This window comes from Portunus trituberculatus, chromosome 43 (genome assembly GCF_017591435.1).
Source record: "Portunus trituberculatus isolate SZX2019 chromosome 43, ASM1759143v1, whole genome shotgun sequence".
NCBI classification, from domain to species: domain Eukaryota; kingdom Metazoa; phylum Arthropoda; class Malacostraca; order Decapoda; family Portunidae; genus Portunus; species Portunus trituberculatus.
In genome coordinates, this window is record NC_059297.1 from 14,295,112 (window position 1) to 14,313,244 (window position 18,133).

Consider the following 18,133-nt stretch of genomic DNA (forward strand, 5'->3'; position numbering starts at 1 on the left):
AATAATTCCAATCAGAAAACAAAAGGCTTGAGATATGGGCGGATATACATTTAATTCATACATGGTAGAAGCGTGCTTACGTAATTAAAACGTACAGAACGATCATGTTGCTTAATCAAGACCCTGGTTTTCGCGATTTGTGTTTAGTATTCAGCAACATACCTTGGAAATGTAAGAGACGAAATCCGGCGATCAGCGAGTCTATATTATGTTCATCACTATTATGTATTTAGGTTCCCTCAATCAGTCTATTTTCGCGACAAGGTCCCAAGCAGGAAATTATTACCTTCATTTTTATATTAATTTCTATAACCACATTACAGAATACACCCAAAACCCATGCTGCAACATTCGACATCCAACAATATTTTTGCCACTGACATGAAGACTTAAAGAAATCAGACCAAGAACACTTCAACAATGACAGCTGATCAAAGTAGGGTACTCTACAATAGAACATTCTCCAGTCACTCAACAATATACACAAAGAAGGGACGAATGATGATACTACACTCGATAACACTGCTGCGCTGGTAACGTTGAAGACACCGGTTGAGTGCACGGTGCTCTTTGAATTTCCACTTCCCAAGAGAAAACATGGAATCATTTCAGGGCAAACTTCACAAGCCCACAATTCCCCTAATCTCTCTCGCTCTCTCAGCTGAAGCGTCAAACTATATTATGCAAAAGGTATGCACCGTGTTTATTCACGTTACCAACAAGGCCAATAATGCATGGTGTGGAGGCCCCAAACTGTTTAACACATTATATGGTATCAAGAGAGTTAAAGGTACTACTTCCTCACTTGAAAGCAATAGAAAAATTCTAGGGTGGTCCCACACCATGAAACATTTCAAACATTTATTTATATATTCATATATTGTCATTACTAGAGTAATGAGCATTGATAAAGCAAATATATAATACATTCTACATAAAAAAATATATAAATAAAAAGTTGTAAAGTGAAGGGACAGCAAATGCCATGTTCGTGAAATTTACTGAACAAGTCATGCAGAGCTTTTAATGACTTCCTGGAGTATCAGTCATTGCACACCATCATCCACACCAACTTTCAGCCATTCACCCATCCACTCAGAGAGCCTCTACCACAGGTTAACATCCATCTCCTAACTACTGTTCTTGCCCATGGCTGAAAGATTATCCTTAATTGGATTCCCAGCCATGTTGGTCTTAGCAACATGCTGGTAGATAATGCCACTAAAGCTGTTGCCACCCTTCCCTGGCCAACTACAACTGTCTTGCCCTGCCTCTCCCAAACCATGCATAGCTGAAGAGCCGATTCAAGCACTTCATTCTGCTAACGACACAAGCCCAGTCATTCTTCCCTTGTCCTCTACTGCCTGGCATCCTGCTATGACAGAATACAACCCCCTTCCTTTAAAATTATCCAATACTGCATCTATCCAACATTGCCTCGTCCACCTACATCTTGGCTTTCCTAACAATGAAGAGATTCAGCAAGGCCCAGCTAAAACTCCCTGTGAATACTGCCAAGCAATACCACTTTCTCCACTCCTTCATTACCTCATCCAATGTGACACCACCTTACAGTTGCAAGCACGTCTGCTACCCCAGCCATAACCCAACCATTTAGCCATTTGTCTATCACCTAGGTGTCTCTGTCCTCACTAATGTCCTATTTTATGTCTCATCATTTTTATTATTATTGTAACAAAAAGGGCACAAATAAACATGGGAATCAGCAAAGCAGCAGGAGCATGAGGAACAGTAGTAGCAGCAGTAGAAATGTTAACAATTCAGCAATAGGAATACCAGTACTTAGCAATAGGAACACCAGTACTATCAGCAGCAGAAATAAATCAGTAGCAACAGTGGCACAAATAATAAAGTAGAACCAGTAACACAACCAACAATGTCACCACCGTCGAAACAACAATAACATCAGCAACAGCGATAACAATACACCAGATTAAAATAATAATAACTGAACAGGATTGAAGACCAGATAAAATTACAAAGTTCTACCACTGACTGATATGAGATGGCAGTACATGCTTCTGCACCAAAAATGACATGACAAAATTTCATCCTTTTTATAATTCCCAACCTATTAGAAGCATACATATACCTCTTCTTCAACCTTTTTACAATTCTCCCATTCAGGTGTAGTGGCAGCATAACTTATGCTTTCCTTTTCCTTTCCTATTTCAGTGCTGGCAGACATCAACTTTCCAACCCACAGCATATGCACTGCTGGGGGACCTAAGGAGTACAGAGCTGATGGCCTTCAAATCCCCGCCCTTCTTGATGCCATCTTGACTCTCATGCCCCTGGACAACTATGTTGACAGCCAGGTAAGTAGACGGATCCTTCATAAGGGCAGAGAGAGAGAGAGAGAGAGAGAGAGAGAGAGAGAGAGAGAGAGAGAGAGAGAGAGAGAGAGAGAGAGAGAGAGAGAGAGAGAGAGAGAGAGAGAGAGAGAGAGAGAGAGAGAGAGAGAGAGAGAGAGAGAGAGAGAGAGAGAGAGAGAGAGAGAGAGAGAGAGAGCGCCATGCTGAATTTTGGCCAGAATCCACAAAATGATGTACTAACAAATTTCTCCAATAAAACTGTCCCAAATAGGAAAATTGTACAAATTAAGTAAGGTTTTTTTTTTTTTTTTATTATGACTAACATTTTCCCTTTCATGTAGGTGGCAGTGATGAACCGCACACACCGGGATGTAATGCTGGGTGTGGAAGTACCAATACTGAATGAATTCCGTAGCATCTGTAACCAACATTTTGGAGCCACAGTGAAGATAGAGTTTCTTGAGCGCTTTGAATTCTACGAACGAGCAAAGAAAACTTACGCCATCATCCAAACAGGGTAAAGAATGTTCTCTTTTCATGTGTTTGTATCTATCCACCACAATCAAAGACATCACCAAAAGCCTATATCACTCAACTCCTTCTGGAATGCTTCACTCTAAGGATTCTTTAGTCTATCATTTACAACTTTAACAACTTCATTAAGACACAAACACTGTCACCTAGTCACTCCCTTTAGCCATGAGAAGCCCTAAGGCAACAAAAAGGTCAAATCCCAAAACAACACAAAACAACAGTATCTTAGATGTTGAAACCAAAACAACAGTGAGGTTTTGAAGTTATTTTGGGAAATTAAACTTAGCTACTATAGTGTAACAAACTTCAAGTAAAAAGCATCACTTTTACATTATATACAAACCCATAGATCCCTAGACCAGGCATATTCTCTACATTCAAGCTTACATTATATCTCATGTCACTACAATGAGTACTGCACACAACATCTCCCATGAGAGTCCTATCCTATCTCTACATTTCCTACACTAATATCACACTTCACTTACAATCACTATACATTCTGTATTAATATCAAAGGTATGTCATTTCCCTACAGAGAGACGGCACCTTATGGCAACATCCTGCTGAAACGAGGAGTGTGCTAGCTGGCTTTCCCTCAGCCTTTAGGACAGGAGTGTTCTGTTGTCTTGCAATAAACATGTAAAAGATGATGGGTTTTTCATGAATGCCTTACTTAAAGATCTGTAATTTATCATTTTATGTAGTGGGCCTATCACACATGTGGTGGCCTGAGCAAAGCATAACCTTCTTTTATACACTGATATTCAGTGTCTTGTATTCAAAAATCTTTCTCAGTCACAGACTCTTCCTGTTTTTTTTCACCCTGCAATTCATGTCCACTATAACAGATGACCTCAAACACAAGAAACAATCCACCTCTTCAGTTGTTCTCCATTCAATCCTACATCCATCCTTCCATCACCTGTCTTTCTCTCTCTCAAGCATTTCATTCTTTTACTTTTACATACATTCACTTTCAGCCTCTTCATACAAACACACCTAAACTCATCCACCAGTCTTTTTAATTTCTCTGAGTCAGCCACATCAAATAGTAATTGACTCAGATCTCAAACTCTTTCCTCCCCACTGATTAAACTCAAACCTCTGACTAACAAACCTCATAATTACTACCATTACTACACCATCCATATACAACTAAAAAAAATCAAATAATCACAAAGACATTAGAAATCCCTGACACAAACCTATCCTAACTGAGAAGAATTGAAGAATAAATCTACAGTGAGTACTATGATACATAATTTTTTTTATACATGTTCATTGTCACTGCAAGAGCTGCTGTTACTATTCCAATACAAAATGTAAATAATTCTAATTATACAAAATAGACTTCTCTATATTAAACTATATATAGTTTGAGGTCTTACTTACTTCACTGTACTCTAGATAGCAGGGACAGTGTGCCGTGAGAAGAACTGCTCAAGCTTTTTCTTCCACATATTCACACTGGCATCAAGAAATAGTTTTGGAAGACAGCAGATCTGAAAACTCACAGTAATTGATTAGTTCCTTGCATCCCTGAAAAGTGAAAATCCTGACGCCTAACAGAACCTAACACCTACCCAAAGGAAAGCATGCTCACTTACTATACTGCACTATTCGTGCATTCTTGGTGCTCCCACGATGTCCCTCGTTGTCCCGCGATGACTTGAAAGGGGTACTTACCTGAAATCATTCAATACACATCATCACCCTGTTGAATGCTGAAATATTCATTAATGATGACAATAAATTAGATGTGTGTGTGTGTGTGTGTGTGTGTGTGTGTGTGTGTGTGTGTGTGTGTGTGTGTGTGTGTGTGTGTGTGTGTGTGTGTGTGTGTGTCTTATGTTACAGCCTATAGCGCCTGTAGGCGCACTTGAAGAGTGTATGGGAAGTGCTGTTCAGCTTCCGCCCATTAGTGGCACAGGCAATTCAATTTATAGTGCTACCCATATTAGGACCCATATCACCACTCAAGCTCATCTTGGGTGTAACCACCTAGAACCTGGGTATCATGGTGACATGTAGGTAACTTTAAACCACTTGAGAAATGGCATAGTATCAAAGCGGTATGTGGTGGGATTCAAACCTATGCGTGGACGTCTGCCCGATCCCATGCTCACAGCTTTCTCCACTACGCCACTGTGTATGTGTGTGTGTGTGTGTGTGTGTGTGTGTGTGTGTGTGTGTGTGTGTGTGTGTGTGTGTGTGTGTGTGTGTAAAAAATACTAAATATGCACTGTTTTACTTGATCTACTTTTCCAAAATCACTACTGAGAGCAAAAAGGGTCAGATGGCAAGACTATTCTCAAAAACCATAAAAACTAAAAATCCAATAAATAAATAAATAAATAAATAAACAAAAGAAAAAAAGAAAAAAAATATATATATAGCATATATATATATATATATATATATATATATATATATATATATATATATATATATATATATATATATACACTCGACCCTCGAAACAACGGACCTTCCATCAACGGATTTCGGAAACTACAGACAAATTCTGGAGTCCGGTATTGATCTACGGACGAATATTAAAATGCATGCGATTGTCCGTTCCCGGCAAATTATTGTCCGGTAGATGGCGGGTCGGTCGCGTCATCAGCTGTTGGCCGCCATGTTTAATCTTCAGTCCGTGCGTTTTCAACCAACAGCAAACATTGTCCAGTGCTTACCACGGCTTTTTTATGCATTTGTACCCTTCCCACGAGTGCTTAACCTATCCAAAATGCCTCCTAAACCTAGTAATCCAGTGAAGCGTAATCGAAAGGCTCTTCCAGTGGCTGCTAAGCTTGAAATAATGCGAAAATTAGAAAATTTTACGTATTTTACTTACATTTTATAGTTTTTTACGTACTTTTGCAAAGAACGGACTTTTGCTATCTACGGACAGGATCGTGCACGCATTTGTCCGTTGTTTCGAAGGTCGAGTGTGTGTATATATATATATATATATATATATATATATATATATATATATATATATATATATATATATATATATATATATATATATATATATATATATATATATATATATATATATATATATATATATATATATATATATATATATATATATATATATATATATATATATATATATATATATATATATATATATATATATATATATATATATATATATATATATATATATATATATATATATATATATATATATATATATATATATATATATATATATATATATATATATATATATATATATATATATATATATATATATATATATATATATATATATATATATATATATATATATATATATATATATATATATATATATATATATATATATATATATATATATATATATATATATATATATATATATATATATATATATATATATATATATATATATATATATATATATATATATATATATATATATATATATATATATATATATATATATATATATATATATATATATATATATATATATATATATATATATATATATATATATATATATATATATATATATATATATATATATATATATATATATATATATATATATATATATATATATATATATATATATATATATATATATATATATATATATATATATATATATATATATATATATATATATATATATATATATATATATATATATATATATATATATATATATATATATATATATATATATATATATATATATATATATATATATATATATATATATATATATATATATATATATATATATATATATATATATATATATATATATATATATATATATATATATATATATATATATATATATATATATATATATATATATATATATATATATATATATATATATATATATATATATATATATATATATATATATATATATATATATATATATATATATATATATATATATATATATATATATATATATATATATATATATATATATATATATATATATATATATATATATATATATATATATATATATATATATATATATATATATATATATATATATATATATATATATATATATATATATATATATATATATATATATATATATATATATATATATATATATATATATATATATATATATATATATATATATATATATATATATATATATATATATATATATATATATATATATATATATATATATATATATATATATATATATATATATATATATATATATATATATATATATATTTTTTTTTTTTTTTTTTTCCCCACTTGAAAAGTGCAGTACAATTTACATAATGAATGACTTTTACCCTAAACTATATAGCAGCATTTAGCATTAGCAAATGTATAGCCAAGACAAAAGTTAAGTCTTGGATTTAGGTGAGAACATCTAATAAAGGGCTAACCTTATGGCATTGTCTGTCATGCATCATGGGAACAGTTGGTAGCACTGCCATGTGGATCTTAATACTCACCACAACTCATGCGTCATAATAGTTTGCGTTACAAGTGTAGTTTCCCCTGATACAGTAAGCATAAGTAAGCTGCATACGTTGGAACAATTGTAGGGAAGGCCAATCCAAACTATCCAAAAATCTAAGTTACCTGAGGATTTTTTTTTTCATATTTTGCAAACCTGTTACCAATGACAGTTGATATGATGCGTAATGTATTATGTATACAAATACAGTACTGTCTCTAACTTTCCATAGATAGGTCAATGTTGTAGGTCACCAATGTTGAAGTCAAAAACTTTAAGCCAATATTCTTAGAAGGAAAATTGAAAACCATCAACATCTCATTAGAAATGCACTTTTTCATAAATTTTGCTTTGATTTTTTGTAATGTTTCACAAGGTATATTTCATAATTCAACAAAGCCAAGACATAACTTCTGACTCAAAAATTAGTACATTTTTATTTACACAAGTAATCAGTTGGTCATGCATGCCAAATATATCATCGTAAACAAACCATGAAAAAAAATATTCTTCCATCAGATTGATCAATGATCATTTATAAAATACTAACCAAAAACTGAAGAGATGAGAGAGCAGATCTACATATATTTCAGTGTTGGAGCAAATCTCTGCCAGTCCATTTCCTAAGAGAAAAAAAAATGAATCAATTTAGTAAACGAGATAACATAAAATTCAGCAACTTTTCCTCACCATTGAGGGAGTCATAGCTGCCAGCCTCAGAGTAAAGCTTAGTGATTACTGACAACATTAGGGCTTGCATCCACTGTTTAACAAATAGGACAGTGGCATTAGTAAAACAAAATACAACAGTGGGAGCTTGCTGCTTCATAATTACTAATATGATACCTCAAAAAAAAGCAGGCCAAAGTGACAGACTTCTGGGACATTAAAGGGATTCTCATCATGTAATTCTTGGGTCATGGTAGCACCATGATCCAAGAACCATACTACAAATAGTTGGGTCAGTCTATGTACAGTAGGGTGTTTCATGACAGAGGGTTGAAAAATAAAACTGTAAGGAAGTTTCATCCTCATTGCTTATCTTGTTCCACTGGCTCAGAAAACAAGTTTGAACAAGTTTCAGCCTGATTGGAAAATATTTAGGGGTCCCGAGAATTTACATTCCGTCAGCCTATCATGCGCTTACCGCTTAGTCTGGTTGTAGGCTTCACAGCGAGAGGTTAGTGTCTCTGTGTGTGTGTTTTCCATAATAATTGTTATATAAATTACACTGATGCATAAGTAATACCTATGCATCAGTGTGTGCTTGGGATTCCAAAAATTCCAGCTGGTACAGGAGCGGAGATAGCACGTGTATGCATTGAATGCATAAGGAACACCACCTGTCAGATAGAATCAAGGGGTTATCATTTGACACTACATCATCGAACACTGGAATTCATGCAGGTGCCTGCACCAAGATTGAGGACGCTCTTGAGAAACAACTTCTATACCTAGCATGCAGGCATCACATTTATGAAATTGTTCTAGCCAAAGCCTTCCACCTCTCAATGGGCCCCACCACTGGGCCTAATATTGAAATCTTTAAAAGACTCAAGAATCAGTGGAATGAAATCGATAGGTCCCTGACAACTAGCTGCACTATTGCCGAACCTCTTTAGGGTCTCAGGGACAAAACTATTCTTATTGTGAGAAAATCTTTTGCTATCTGTCAGCAGCGGGATGACTATAAAGAGCTTCTTCAGCTGGTCCTTCTCTTTCTTGGGGAAGAGACTACTGTTAATGTGCCTCTCCGGAAGCCAGGAGCATATCACAATGCACGGTGGATGGCAAAGGCTATCTATGCATTGAAGCTATACCTTTACAAGACCAATTCAAGATGACGGAGTTGGAACTTAAAGGTGTCACAGAAATCTGCCTTTTTGTTGCCCTGGCCTATGCAAAGGCTTGGTGTCGTGCACCAAGAGCAGAGCAGGCTCCAGCTGTTGATCTGGAGTTTTTGCAAGACATGGAAACATTACAAGAAGAAGGAGTGATCATCACTGTTGCCAAGGAAGCACAAGCAGCCATGAAGCGACATTTGTGGTACCTCTCAGAGGCACTGGTTGGCTTGGCATTCTTTGATAAAGAACTTAACCAAGAGGAAAAAAGAAGAATGCAAGATAACCTATTAAAGCCAGCACTGAAGAAAGTAGCAAAGTGTATTGAGGGAAAAAACATCCTTGGCTCATTTAAAGAAAAAACGTTATCTGATTTTGTAACCTCGAGGACGATGGATCTGTTTACCACTCTCAACATTGATGATGCCTTTACTCAAAATCCTCCTGCGTCTTGGGAAAGTGACTCAAAGTACCTTGAAGGTCAAGCCAAGGTCCATGACCTGGCTGTGGTTAATGATTTGGCTGAACGGGGGATAGCTCTTATCAAAAAGTTCAATTCCACATTAACAACAAAAGAAGAAGACAAACAGTTCTTATTGAAAGCAGTCTTTAAGCACAGAAAAGAATTTCCAAAGAAGCAAAAGGCAGAAATAATGAAGTAACTATATGAGACTGCTTTTTATAATTTTTGTACTTTATGTGTGCTCTCTGGCCAATTATTCTTTTGTTAGGGAAAATAAAGCAGCAATTATTTATAGAAAAAAGTTTTTTTCATGAAAACCTTAATTTCTCGGGACCCTTAAATTTTATCATAGGAGGGTAGATTTAGGAGAGGGATGATATTTTGGCAAGAGGAACTCAGGCATGTATGAGGAACAAATATCTGATATTGTCTGATTTTATGAAACACCCTAATGTACAGTGGCTGCTTTGGTGTGGCCCTGGGCTTCACTGGGATTCCCCCAATATTGCCACCTTTCCATAGATCACGTGCTTGCCTTCTTTCTCCAATCCCATTTCACCTTTTTACCCTGTCTCAATAGGTATGTGGGTAAAATAACCAGATACCTCAAGGTTACTAAGCAACAAACAAAAGATAAACTAACTGAAAACTCAAGAAAATTGAGACTAAACTAAAGCAGTCACATGCCCAACTTGAAAGGGACGAGTGAAAGACAATCTCCAATATCAAAAAATTAAATTTCTTCACATGCAAATAAGAAAAGGAAGATCCAGTCCTCAACTGGACAACTGGAAAATTAACAAGGCCCACTGGAGGATGACCACCTCCCCAGGATACGTCTCTTCTTAACCACAATATGAAGAAGTTTTTACCCTCCAGATGAAAACAAGAAAATTAGAGATCCACTTCCATTCTTTCATGAGTGACACTGAGGGTAGGATATTTTCAAGAGACCAGACTGATCAGTGGTTCATCAGACACAATGAGAAATTCTAGTCAGCAATAAATATAATCACCCCCAACACAGCTACAGGAACCAAAGGATTCCACACTCAGTTCCTTAGAAATTGCAAGTCTGAACTGGCCTTACCACTAGAGATGCTGCGGAGGGAGTCACTCAACAAAGGAACTCTCCCCTCAACACTCGGGACAGGCATGACTCCATTATTCAAAGGAGACCACAAGGGCTTGCCCAGAACAGCAGGCCAATGATTGATACAACACACCATTATAATCGTAAAATTAATACTAAATACCAAATAGAAAATCACTTTGAAATCAATAATGTCCAGCAGAGGACAACATGGCTTTGTAGTTTAAGACACCAACAACTTTCATGGATATTAAGCACATTGTATTTTTCTGAAGAAACATTTAGTACCATGTATTCTTTGGAAGTCAATAACGGACTCAATTGCACAACATACCAAGAAATAATGGTCAGGGCAAAAGAAGATAATATTTATACCTCACGTGCACACGTGGTGTGGCGCAGGAGTTGCCAGCCTGCCACCTTGCTGCTTTCGTAATGGCAGGTAATCCGTAATTCTTCCTAAAAGATGTTTTTATCCTTAATTAGATGGTATGCTTTGTTTTCTCCATATACTTGCATGACAAATAACTTGTTGTTGTTGAATTACTTTTTTTTTTTTTTTCATTTGTCGTCCCTCCTTTTTCCTCCCTTCCTTATACTGTACATACCGAGGAATATACATGAATCTTTGGTACGTACCAAGGAATATACTAAATATAGAATCCTTGGTGCGTATGTACGTACAGGTACCACAATGGTTACCTGCAGTACAGCGTGTAGATATAATAGTTAACATAGAGGGGAAAATATGTAGGATAAAAAAGTAGAATAAGCGAGCATGTACTTTTTTCTCTTTTATTTTTTTAATAAAATTTTAGGGAAAGATGTCAAATTTCAGCACAACATCCAAGAGAAAAGTGCACCAAAAGACGTCGAAACAGAACACGCTGGCACTGACCGAACAAGAGCAATGTCAACAAAGCCGCTAGGCGTGACTGCTTATTCTGAAGCTGCATTGCCTACTTGCCTCCATGTGTTAGATGATAAGTGACTTTGTAGGATAATTAACCGTACAGTGCCGGGTTGAAAGGACAGTATTTTGTGAAGTGACTTAACAAGGCTCGCCAGGAAATCCCGGCCTATGTGTATCAGCAGATGGTGACTTCATCTAGGACCAGCACGGTACGCTTCACGTGCGGAGTTAAGATTTTAGTGTAGGATTCGTGTTGTAGTGTTCAGACGGCAATTTCGTTGCTTGAAAAGCGAAACGGGTTAGTCTATCCAGGAATAGTCTAGAGATAAATCTCTCTCTCTCTCTCTCTCTCTCTCTCTCTCTCTCTCTCTCTCTCTCTCTCTCTCTCTCTCTCTCTCTCTCTCTCTCTCAAGTAAATATTGACTAGGTATTCTCTGTTTTGAAAGATATTTTTGTCTCAGATTTAGTCGAGGTAGATATCAAGATGAGCTGCGCGGTCTTGCTTATTTTTATTGATTATTTTTTGGAGCTCCTGCCATGTTGGGAACCTGTGGGAAAGAGGTTTTCGGGTGTAGAACGCTAAAAGGGAGGCAAATGCCGCTTCCTACCACCAAAAAAGATTATGATGATTAAGGAACATCACTACTGCTGTCGCGGCTCTATGTCATGTAGGTACTAGTTTAATTTGCTTAGGTTAGGTTATAGGTTTTTATATACTTATATTTCTAAATACAACACCAATTGTTACTTTTCAGATGCCTATCTGTAAAGATCTGAACATTGCAGACCTACTGGAGGTGCAGCTTCCAGGATGTGTTGGTTGCCTTCCCTATTCTTCTTTAGCAAAGTCTGCTGCAAATGCAGATCCCATGATTGATGACATTCTCTCTTTTGTAAGAGCAGTTATTCCTGGTGAAGCTAAAGATGAAAGCACTTTGTCCAGTCTCCCTTACAGTACAGGAACCTCTCAGGATTTCTTTGGTATTTCACTGAACAAAGAAATTGATTGTGGTTTAGAACACTTGACTTGCTTTATTCAGTCCCAGGTTAACCCTCAGTCACACTTACAAAAGCCACAGAATCCATCACCATCTCAGCTTGCCCCAGTTCATCCTGCTCCTGCTTTCATTACACAATCCAATAACATTCATCATTCATCTGACAACTGTCTACAGCCCTCATTAGTAAACTATGATAGTCAACAATCAGTCCTTCCCACCTCACAATTGGAACAGCTTACTTTAACACCCCTTAATAGAAAATGCTGTGCCTCCTCAAATACTTCAAACTCACATCCCCATTTGTGTCATTTTAGCCAAACTCAATCCCCTTCTCTTAACTCACAAAGCCTTGAGTTAGAACTCCACCCATCACCCTCTCGTTTCTTTAAGGAAACTCAGAAGGAGAAACTTTCTATCACTGATAGTCACATAGATGTCACTCAACTCCTTCAATCAGTGGATCATGGATCTCAAAAGTATTGTGATAAACCTGACTCAAGTGCCATAAATCAAGGGATTCATCCAACTCCAAGTTGTAAAGAAAGTGTGGGGAAAAATGATTATTTATGCTCTAAAACAGGTCAAAAAGTTAGCTCTCCACCTTTGTTAGAAATTCATTCAGTTAAAGATACACAGGGGGAGAAAGTATGTCAACTGAAAGCAAACCTAGTCTACAGAGATCACATGAAAGCCAGTCCAAACTCCAATAAATACAGTAAAAATGTTAGTGCAAGTTCTAGTAAAGTTAGTCTAATCAAGTCAGGCCAAAGTCCTAACAATGATAAAGTTAGTCCCAATAGTGATTCCACCAAAAGTCAAGATAAAAATTTACAAGGTTCCAGCAGACCCCAGGTTAATCTCACAACTGACTCCACCGGAAGTCAAGTTAAGAATCATACAAGTTCATGTAGCAGTCAGGTTAAGGATGGTACAAATTTCAGCAAAGATCAAATTAGTCCCAGCATCAATTCCAGCAAAGGCCAGGTTAGGGACAGTACAAATTCCAGCAAAAATCAAGAAGGGCAGATGAGTCATGGCTCAATTAAAGAAAATTTTAAAATTACCACAACCTCACACAAAGACTCCAGTGAAGATCAGGTCATAAGTGGTAAAAGCTCCAGCAAAACTCAGGAAGTAATAACCAGTAATAGTTCAGTGAAAGCACATGTTAAAGCTCAAGACATCAAGAATGGTTCGAGCTCTAATAAAGATCCAAGTGTCAAGGCTGCTTCAAGATTCCACAGCGATCAGCCAATCACAGATGATTCAGAAAGCAACAAAGAGCTGAAAAACACATACCATAAGCTGCCTTTTATAAGCACTGATGAACAAGAGAATAAAGACAATGAGGTGAGGTGATTTTATAACATTCCTTAGCTTTCTGTATTCAAGAAACTAACACTGCATTATGAATTTTATATCATTTATGAAAAGATACTACTGAATTTTAAAAAATCTATCAGTCAAGAAAGCATTGTGTGCATTTGTATAATTCATAGTAATATTTATGTATAATATTCTTGCCACCTGTGTACTAACTGAATTATGCTTTTAACTTTAGGATCCTCGGTGGAAAGAGCAGGCACAGCTCAACACTAATGAGGAGCGCTACAGACTGGCTCGCAAATTGTGGAAGAACCCGTGTGTGCCAGACCCAAACAAGAATCTCACCATCTTTAACTCCAAGCAACTCAAGGCTTGTCAATCTCTCTCCTCCAGTAGTAGGTTTCTCATGTCCCAACTGCTGATAAGATAACCTATTCTTGCACTCTTGATACTTTGAAACTTGATTTTGGTAAATATAGTTACCTACCTTAATTTTCTTTGTTATCCACACAACAAGGAAATACATACTTATAAAGGAAAAATATGAGGACCAATGACCATGAGAGCATCATATTGGCATTTTGTGATGTTCTTATGAATTCAAGCTCAAATTTGTTTACTTCAAATTTTAGACATACTTTAGTTATAATTTTGTAACATGAGGGCTTACTCTCATGATGGGCATTCAATTTTGTTCCAGACAGCAGAAAACGTCAGCGCAGTCAGTCGTATGACATGGATGATCTTCAGCCATTAAGAAAGAGGCAGCGCAGATTTGAAAATCTTGCTTTCACCACCAACCACATCATGAGGAGTAAGCACCAGGTGATGAATGAATTTCTGGGAAATATACAAGAACCAAGCATCAGTAGACAAACTGCCAAGAAGTTAGAAAATTCACATAAAGAAAAACAGTACATGTTGGACTTAGCTCTTGAAGAGGTAAGAAAATCATGTGCATTATCATTATTGCTGTATAGACATATTTGTTGTAAGACTGAGAGGAAGCCCACAAATGAGAAGGATAGACTATGTATGTGAAGAGAAGATTAAGTAGTCAATAGATATTTGTAGTACAGGGAAAAATAATTACATACACATTGTCGCATTGAACAGAGATCAATTATTGTAAAATGTACAAATCAAGATAACACCTAGTTCAGTCAGCAGTATATGTCTGTTAATAAGAAAAATCAGTATGGCCATGCTAAAGTCAGATAGATAATGCAACAGCATCAAAATGGTAAGAATTTGGGACTGAGCACAAAACATGAAGATCCTGAATCTGAGTTACCATTGAACTTGTGAAATATTGTATTTGATTATTTCTTTTTAGCTAACCAAGAATTATTCCTCATTTATGTTTCAGCTGAATGCCATACAAATCTTCTATAATGGCTTACCAGACCAGGATCTCACTGTGACCCAAGAGGAAGTGGAGATGGGATGGGATGCCACAGAGCATGTGTATCATATTTTTGGTGATATCTATGGATATAATGGGCAAGAATTCTTCCCTTGAACTCTCATACTCTTCATGAAAGATCTCCTTACCTAAAACATTTTTATTTTTTAATCTTCCTAACAGTTTCTGTCATTATTGTTTGATGAAACACATGAATAAGTGAGTAAGAAACTAATAGTGTTCTATGCCATTCATGTTTGTGATGCTGTACTTCTTCAGACTAGATAGCCATAACATAAAGTCTTAGCCTCTCCCTTCCTTGATCAATCATTTGACCTCTACTAGTACACCCTTCAGACATATACTACTCTATTTCCTTCCTTCCATTTCCCTAGTGAATTTCTTCTATTAGCACCTTCAGCCTTGCTCACATACATGTTCTTGTATTATTTCTGTGAAAAAAATTATTCTTAAGTATCCACTGAAAAGTTCATGAGAGTTCTAACTATATATATATCAGCCCAGCAAACCCTCAAACACACACACACACACACACACACACACACACACACACACACACACACACACACACCTCAACTTATGAATTTAATTCATTCCTTGACAGAGCTCATAATTGGATTTGCTCATATCTCAAATCAGTTTTTCCATTGAAATCAATTGAAATGCCATTAATTTGCTCCAAACCCTCAGAAAATATTTTTAATGTTTTAGATCCAATGTTAAATATAAATAACAAATATTGTATAAAAACATTATGAAATATAACAAAATATAATGTAAAGAAATACTGTCAGACCTCACCCAACAGGAGTATTAGGCATAATGCTAAACTCGAGGATTGCAAAACTCGCAGTATTGAAAATACTGAAGAAAGATAAAGGAGATTATAAGAATATTAACATTTTATGCATTCAACCTCTGGTGCTGTATTCAGTGGCAAAAGCAAAATATATGAAAAATACAAGGACAGGTAGATCTTACTGTGAAAGGAAACAACAGAAAGTGTATTCATTGTACAGAAAGCATTATTTAGCTTAATAACTGCATAAAAACCACAGCATGAAAAATGCTTCCACGGTGGAAGAAAATATAATTTGAACTGAACTCGGACACACGAAGCTGGATGGATGTAGCAGCAATGTACCTGGAGCTGTCTCACAATTTGGATTTTGGCTCACATGTCAAAGCAAAAAGTCAGCCTAGGGTTCCATTTCAGATTTTGTCATAAGTATGGGAATTCATAAGTTGAGTTCCATTGTACAGTAAACTTCCGATTAACGCGAGTTTGAATAATGCGATTTCAATTTAACACAACTTGATTTTTAAGATATGATGGCTGCTTCCTCTTCTTATGAACAGAGCATCTCTGAATTATCACTCAATGACACAGAGTCAAGGTAATCCTCATGGCATGATGGTATATAAATACAAAGGTATGATATCCACTATAGCAGGCAATAGAGGGGCAGAAACACAAATATTGTGGTGAAAGCAACATACAAGCTAAAGAGGGTCACAAGAAGAAGCAGTTGGCGGCAGACAAATGCCTCAATCCTCATCTCCTTTGGTTTGTTTTCTGTGTTCCATGGAAAGATTTCACTTTGTGCATCACAAAACTATCCTTTCTTGGTGGTAAGGCTTGTAAAAAGCTCATAGGAATGATTTGTTAACATAAATGTACATATATATCAGAGTTCATTCCTCAGTCTGGAGCTAAGCTGAACTGTGAGTTGATAATTTTTTCTCTGTGTTTTCACCTAGTGTCCTATAGTATGGCATCCAAATGTCTGTCAACCTCCTCACAGGAAAGAGATTCCAAGAAATCAAGGAAGACTGTGACCATTGAAAAGAACTTGGAAGTGTTAGATTGCTATGCTAGGGGAAAAAGACCTCAGTGATTGTCTGTAATTGTCCATACAACAGGATTGAGGGAAAGCATGTTTTGTACCATCAGAGTTAATAAAATGAGAACGTGTTTTTATTGTTTCTGTGACCTTGTGAAGTATTAGTAGTTTTATCAAGGATTGAGTAATAAAATCCCCAAAATAGACAGATTTCCAAGTTGCCAGGAATGTAAGCTCCCATATTATCATTGTTTTCTAAAGGAAAATTATGTTTGAATAACACAACATCTCCAGGAATGTAATCCTTAAGTTAATCGAGAGTTGACTATATATTAGTGATGTATCGGAGGTCAAATTTCGTGGCTCCGCGGAGGCGGAGGCGGAGGCGGAGGTCAGTTTCTCAAAAAATGCGGATGCGGATGTAGTTGCGGAGGTTATGGAATAGTTTTTTGCGGAGGCGGAGGCGGAGGCGGAGGTTGTTGCCTACACCTCCGCGGAGGCGGAGGCGGAGGCGGAGGCGGAACAGATTTTTTTTTTTACCCATTTACAGTACCGGTACTGCGTCGACAATAAACTCCTGTTACTCCTTTCCCTCACTCAAATTTGGGTACAATAGGAGATAGTAATCAAGTTTTGGCAGTGTCAATGTAAAATCTTAATATTCCCGGTGAATTATTCATGGATAACTATAGTAGAGTACTATAGTTACAGGACTGTAATTGTGACTGCAGCAATCGGCTGAAGGCTAGGCTTTTTCTTTTTCATAGACTGTAGAGTACATAGGCCTTCCTCTGTCATTGCTCCACTTTCTAGTGTTTTATTTAGCATACTACTTAATTATTTCTGGCACTGATAATTTTATTTTGTAGCCTA

General features: G+C 35.8%; 2 protein-coding genes and 1 long non-coding RNA gene across 3 annotated transcripts in view; 2 read left to right on the plus strand and 1 right to left on the minus strand.

Annotated features, from left to right (window-relative positions):
- LOC123518444 (fucose mutarotase-like) overlaps positions 1-3,521 on the plus strand; it is a 311,140-nt gene extending 307,619 nt beyond the window's left edge. Inside the window, exons 2-4 of the mRNA XM_045279260.1 lie at positions 2,197-2,339; positions 2,678-2,853; positions 3,409-3,521. Of these exons, the coding sequence (XP_045135195.1) occupies positions 2,197-2,339; positions 2,678-2,853; positions 3,409-3,457 (368 nt within the window). The 3' untranslated portion in view covers positions 3,458-3,521. The remainder of the gene's footprint in view (positions 1-2,196; positions 2,340-2,677; positions 2,854-3,408) is intronic.
- The window catches only part of LOC123518447, a 150,684-nt gene extending 135,900 nt beyond the window's left edge, over positions 1-14,784 (minus strand). The window contains exons 1-3 of the long non-coding RNA XR_006678801.1: positions 14,661-14,784; positions 7,904-7,976; positions 4,266-4,559 (exon numbers count right to left, since the gene is read on the minus strand). This is a non-coding gene — a long non-coding RNA (uncharacterized LOC123518447). The remainder of the gene's footprint in view (positions 1-4,265; positions 4,560-7,903; positions 7,977-14,660) is intronic.
- Positions 11,537-17,392, plus strand: LOC123518442 (flocculation protein FLO11-like). The gene is made up of 5 exons (XM_045279257.1): positions 11,537-11,872; positions 12,419-14,014; positions 14,226-14,385; positions 14,691-14,932; positions 15,360-17,392. The coding sequence occupies exons 1-5, from the start codon at positions 11,846-11,848 to the stop codon at positions 15,510-15,512; spliced, it is 2,178 nt and encodes a 725-aa protein (XP_045135192.1). The 5' UTR covers positions 11,537-11,845; the 3' UTR covers positions 15,513-17,392.
- Positions 17,393-18,133: the final 741 nt, after the last annotated feature.

Excerpts from the sequence above, each read along its gene's own strand:
- LOC123518442 (XM_045279257.1), top strand. The coding sequence starts at position 11,846 with ATGGTGACTTCATCTAGGACCAGCACG. Across the intron at positions 11,873-12,418 it reads CTTCATCTAGGACCAGCACG|ATGCCTATCTGTAAAGATCT; the intron begins GTACGCTTCACG and ends GTTACTTTTCAG. Across the intron at positions 14,386-14,690 it reads TCAATCTCTCTCCTCCAGTA|ACAGCAGAAAACGTCAGCGC; the intron begins GTAGGTTTCTCA and ends ATTTTGTTCCAG.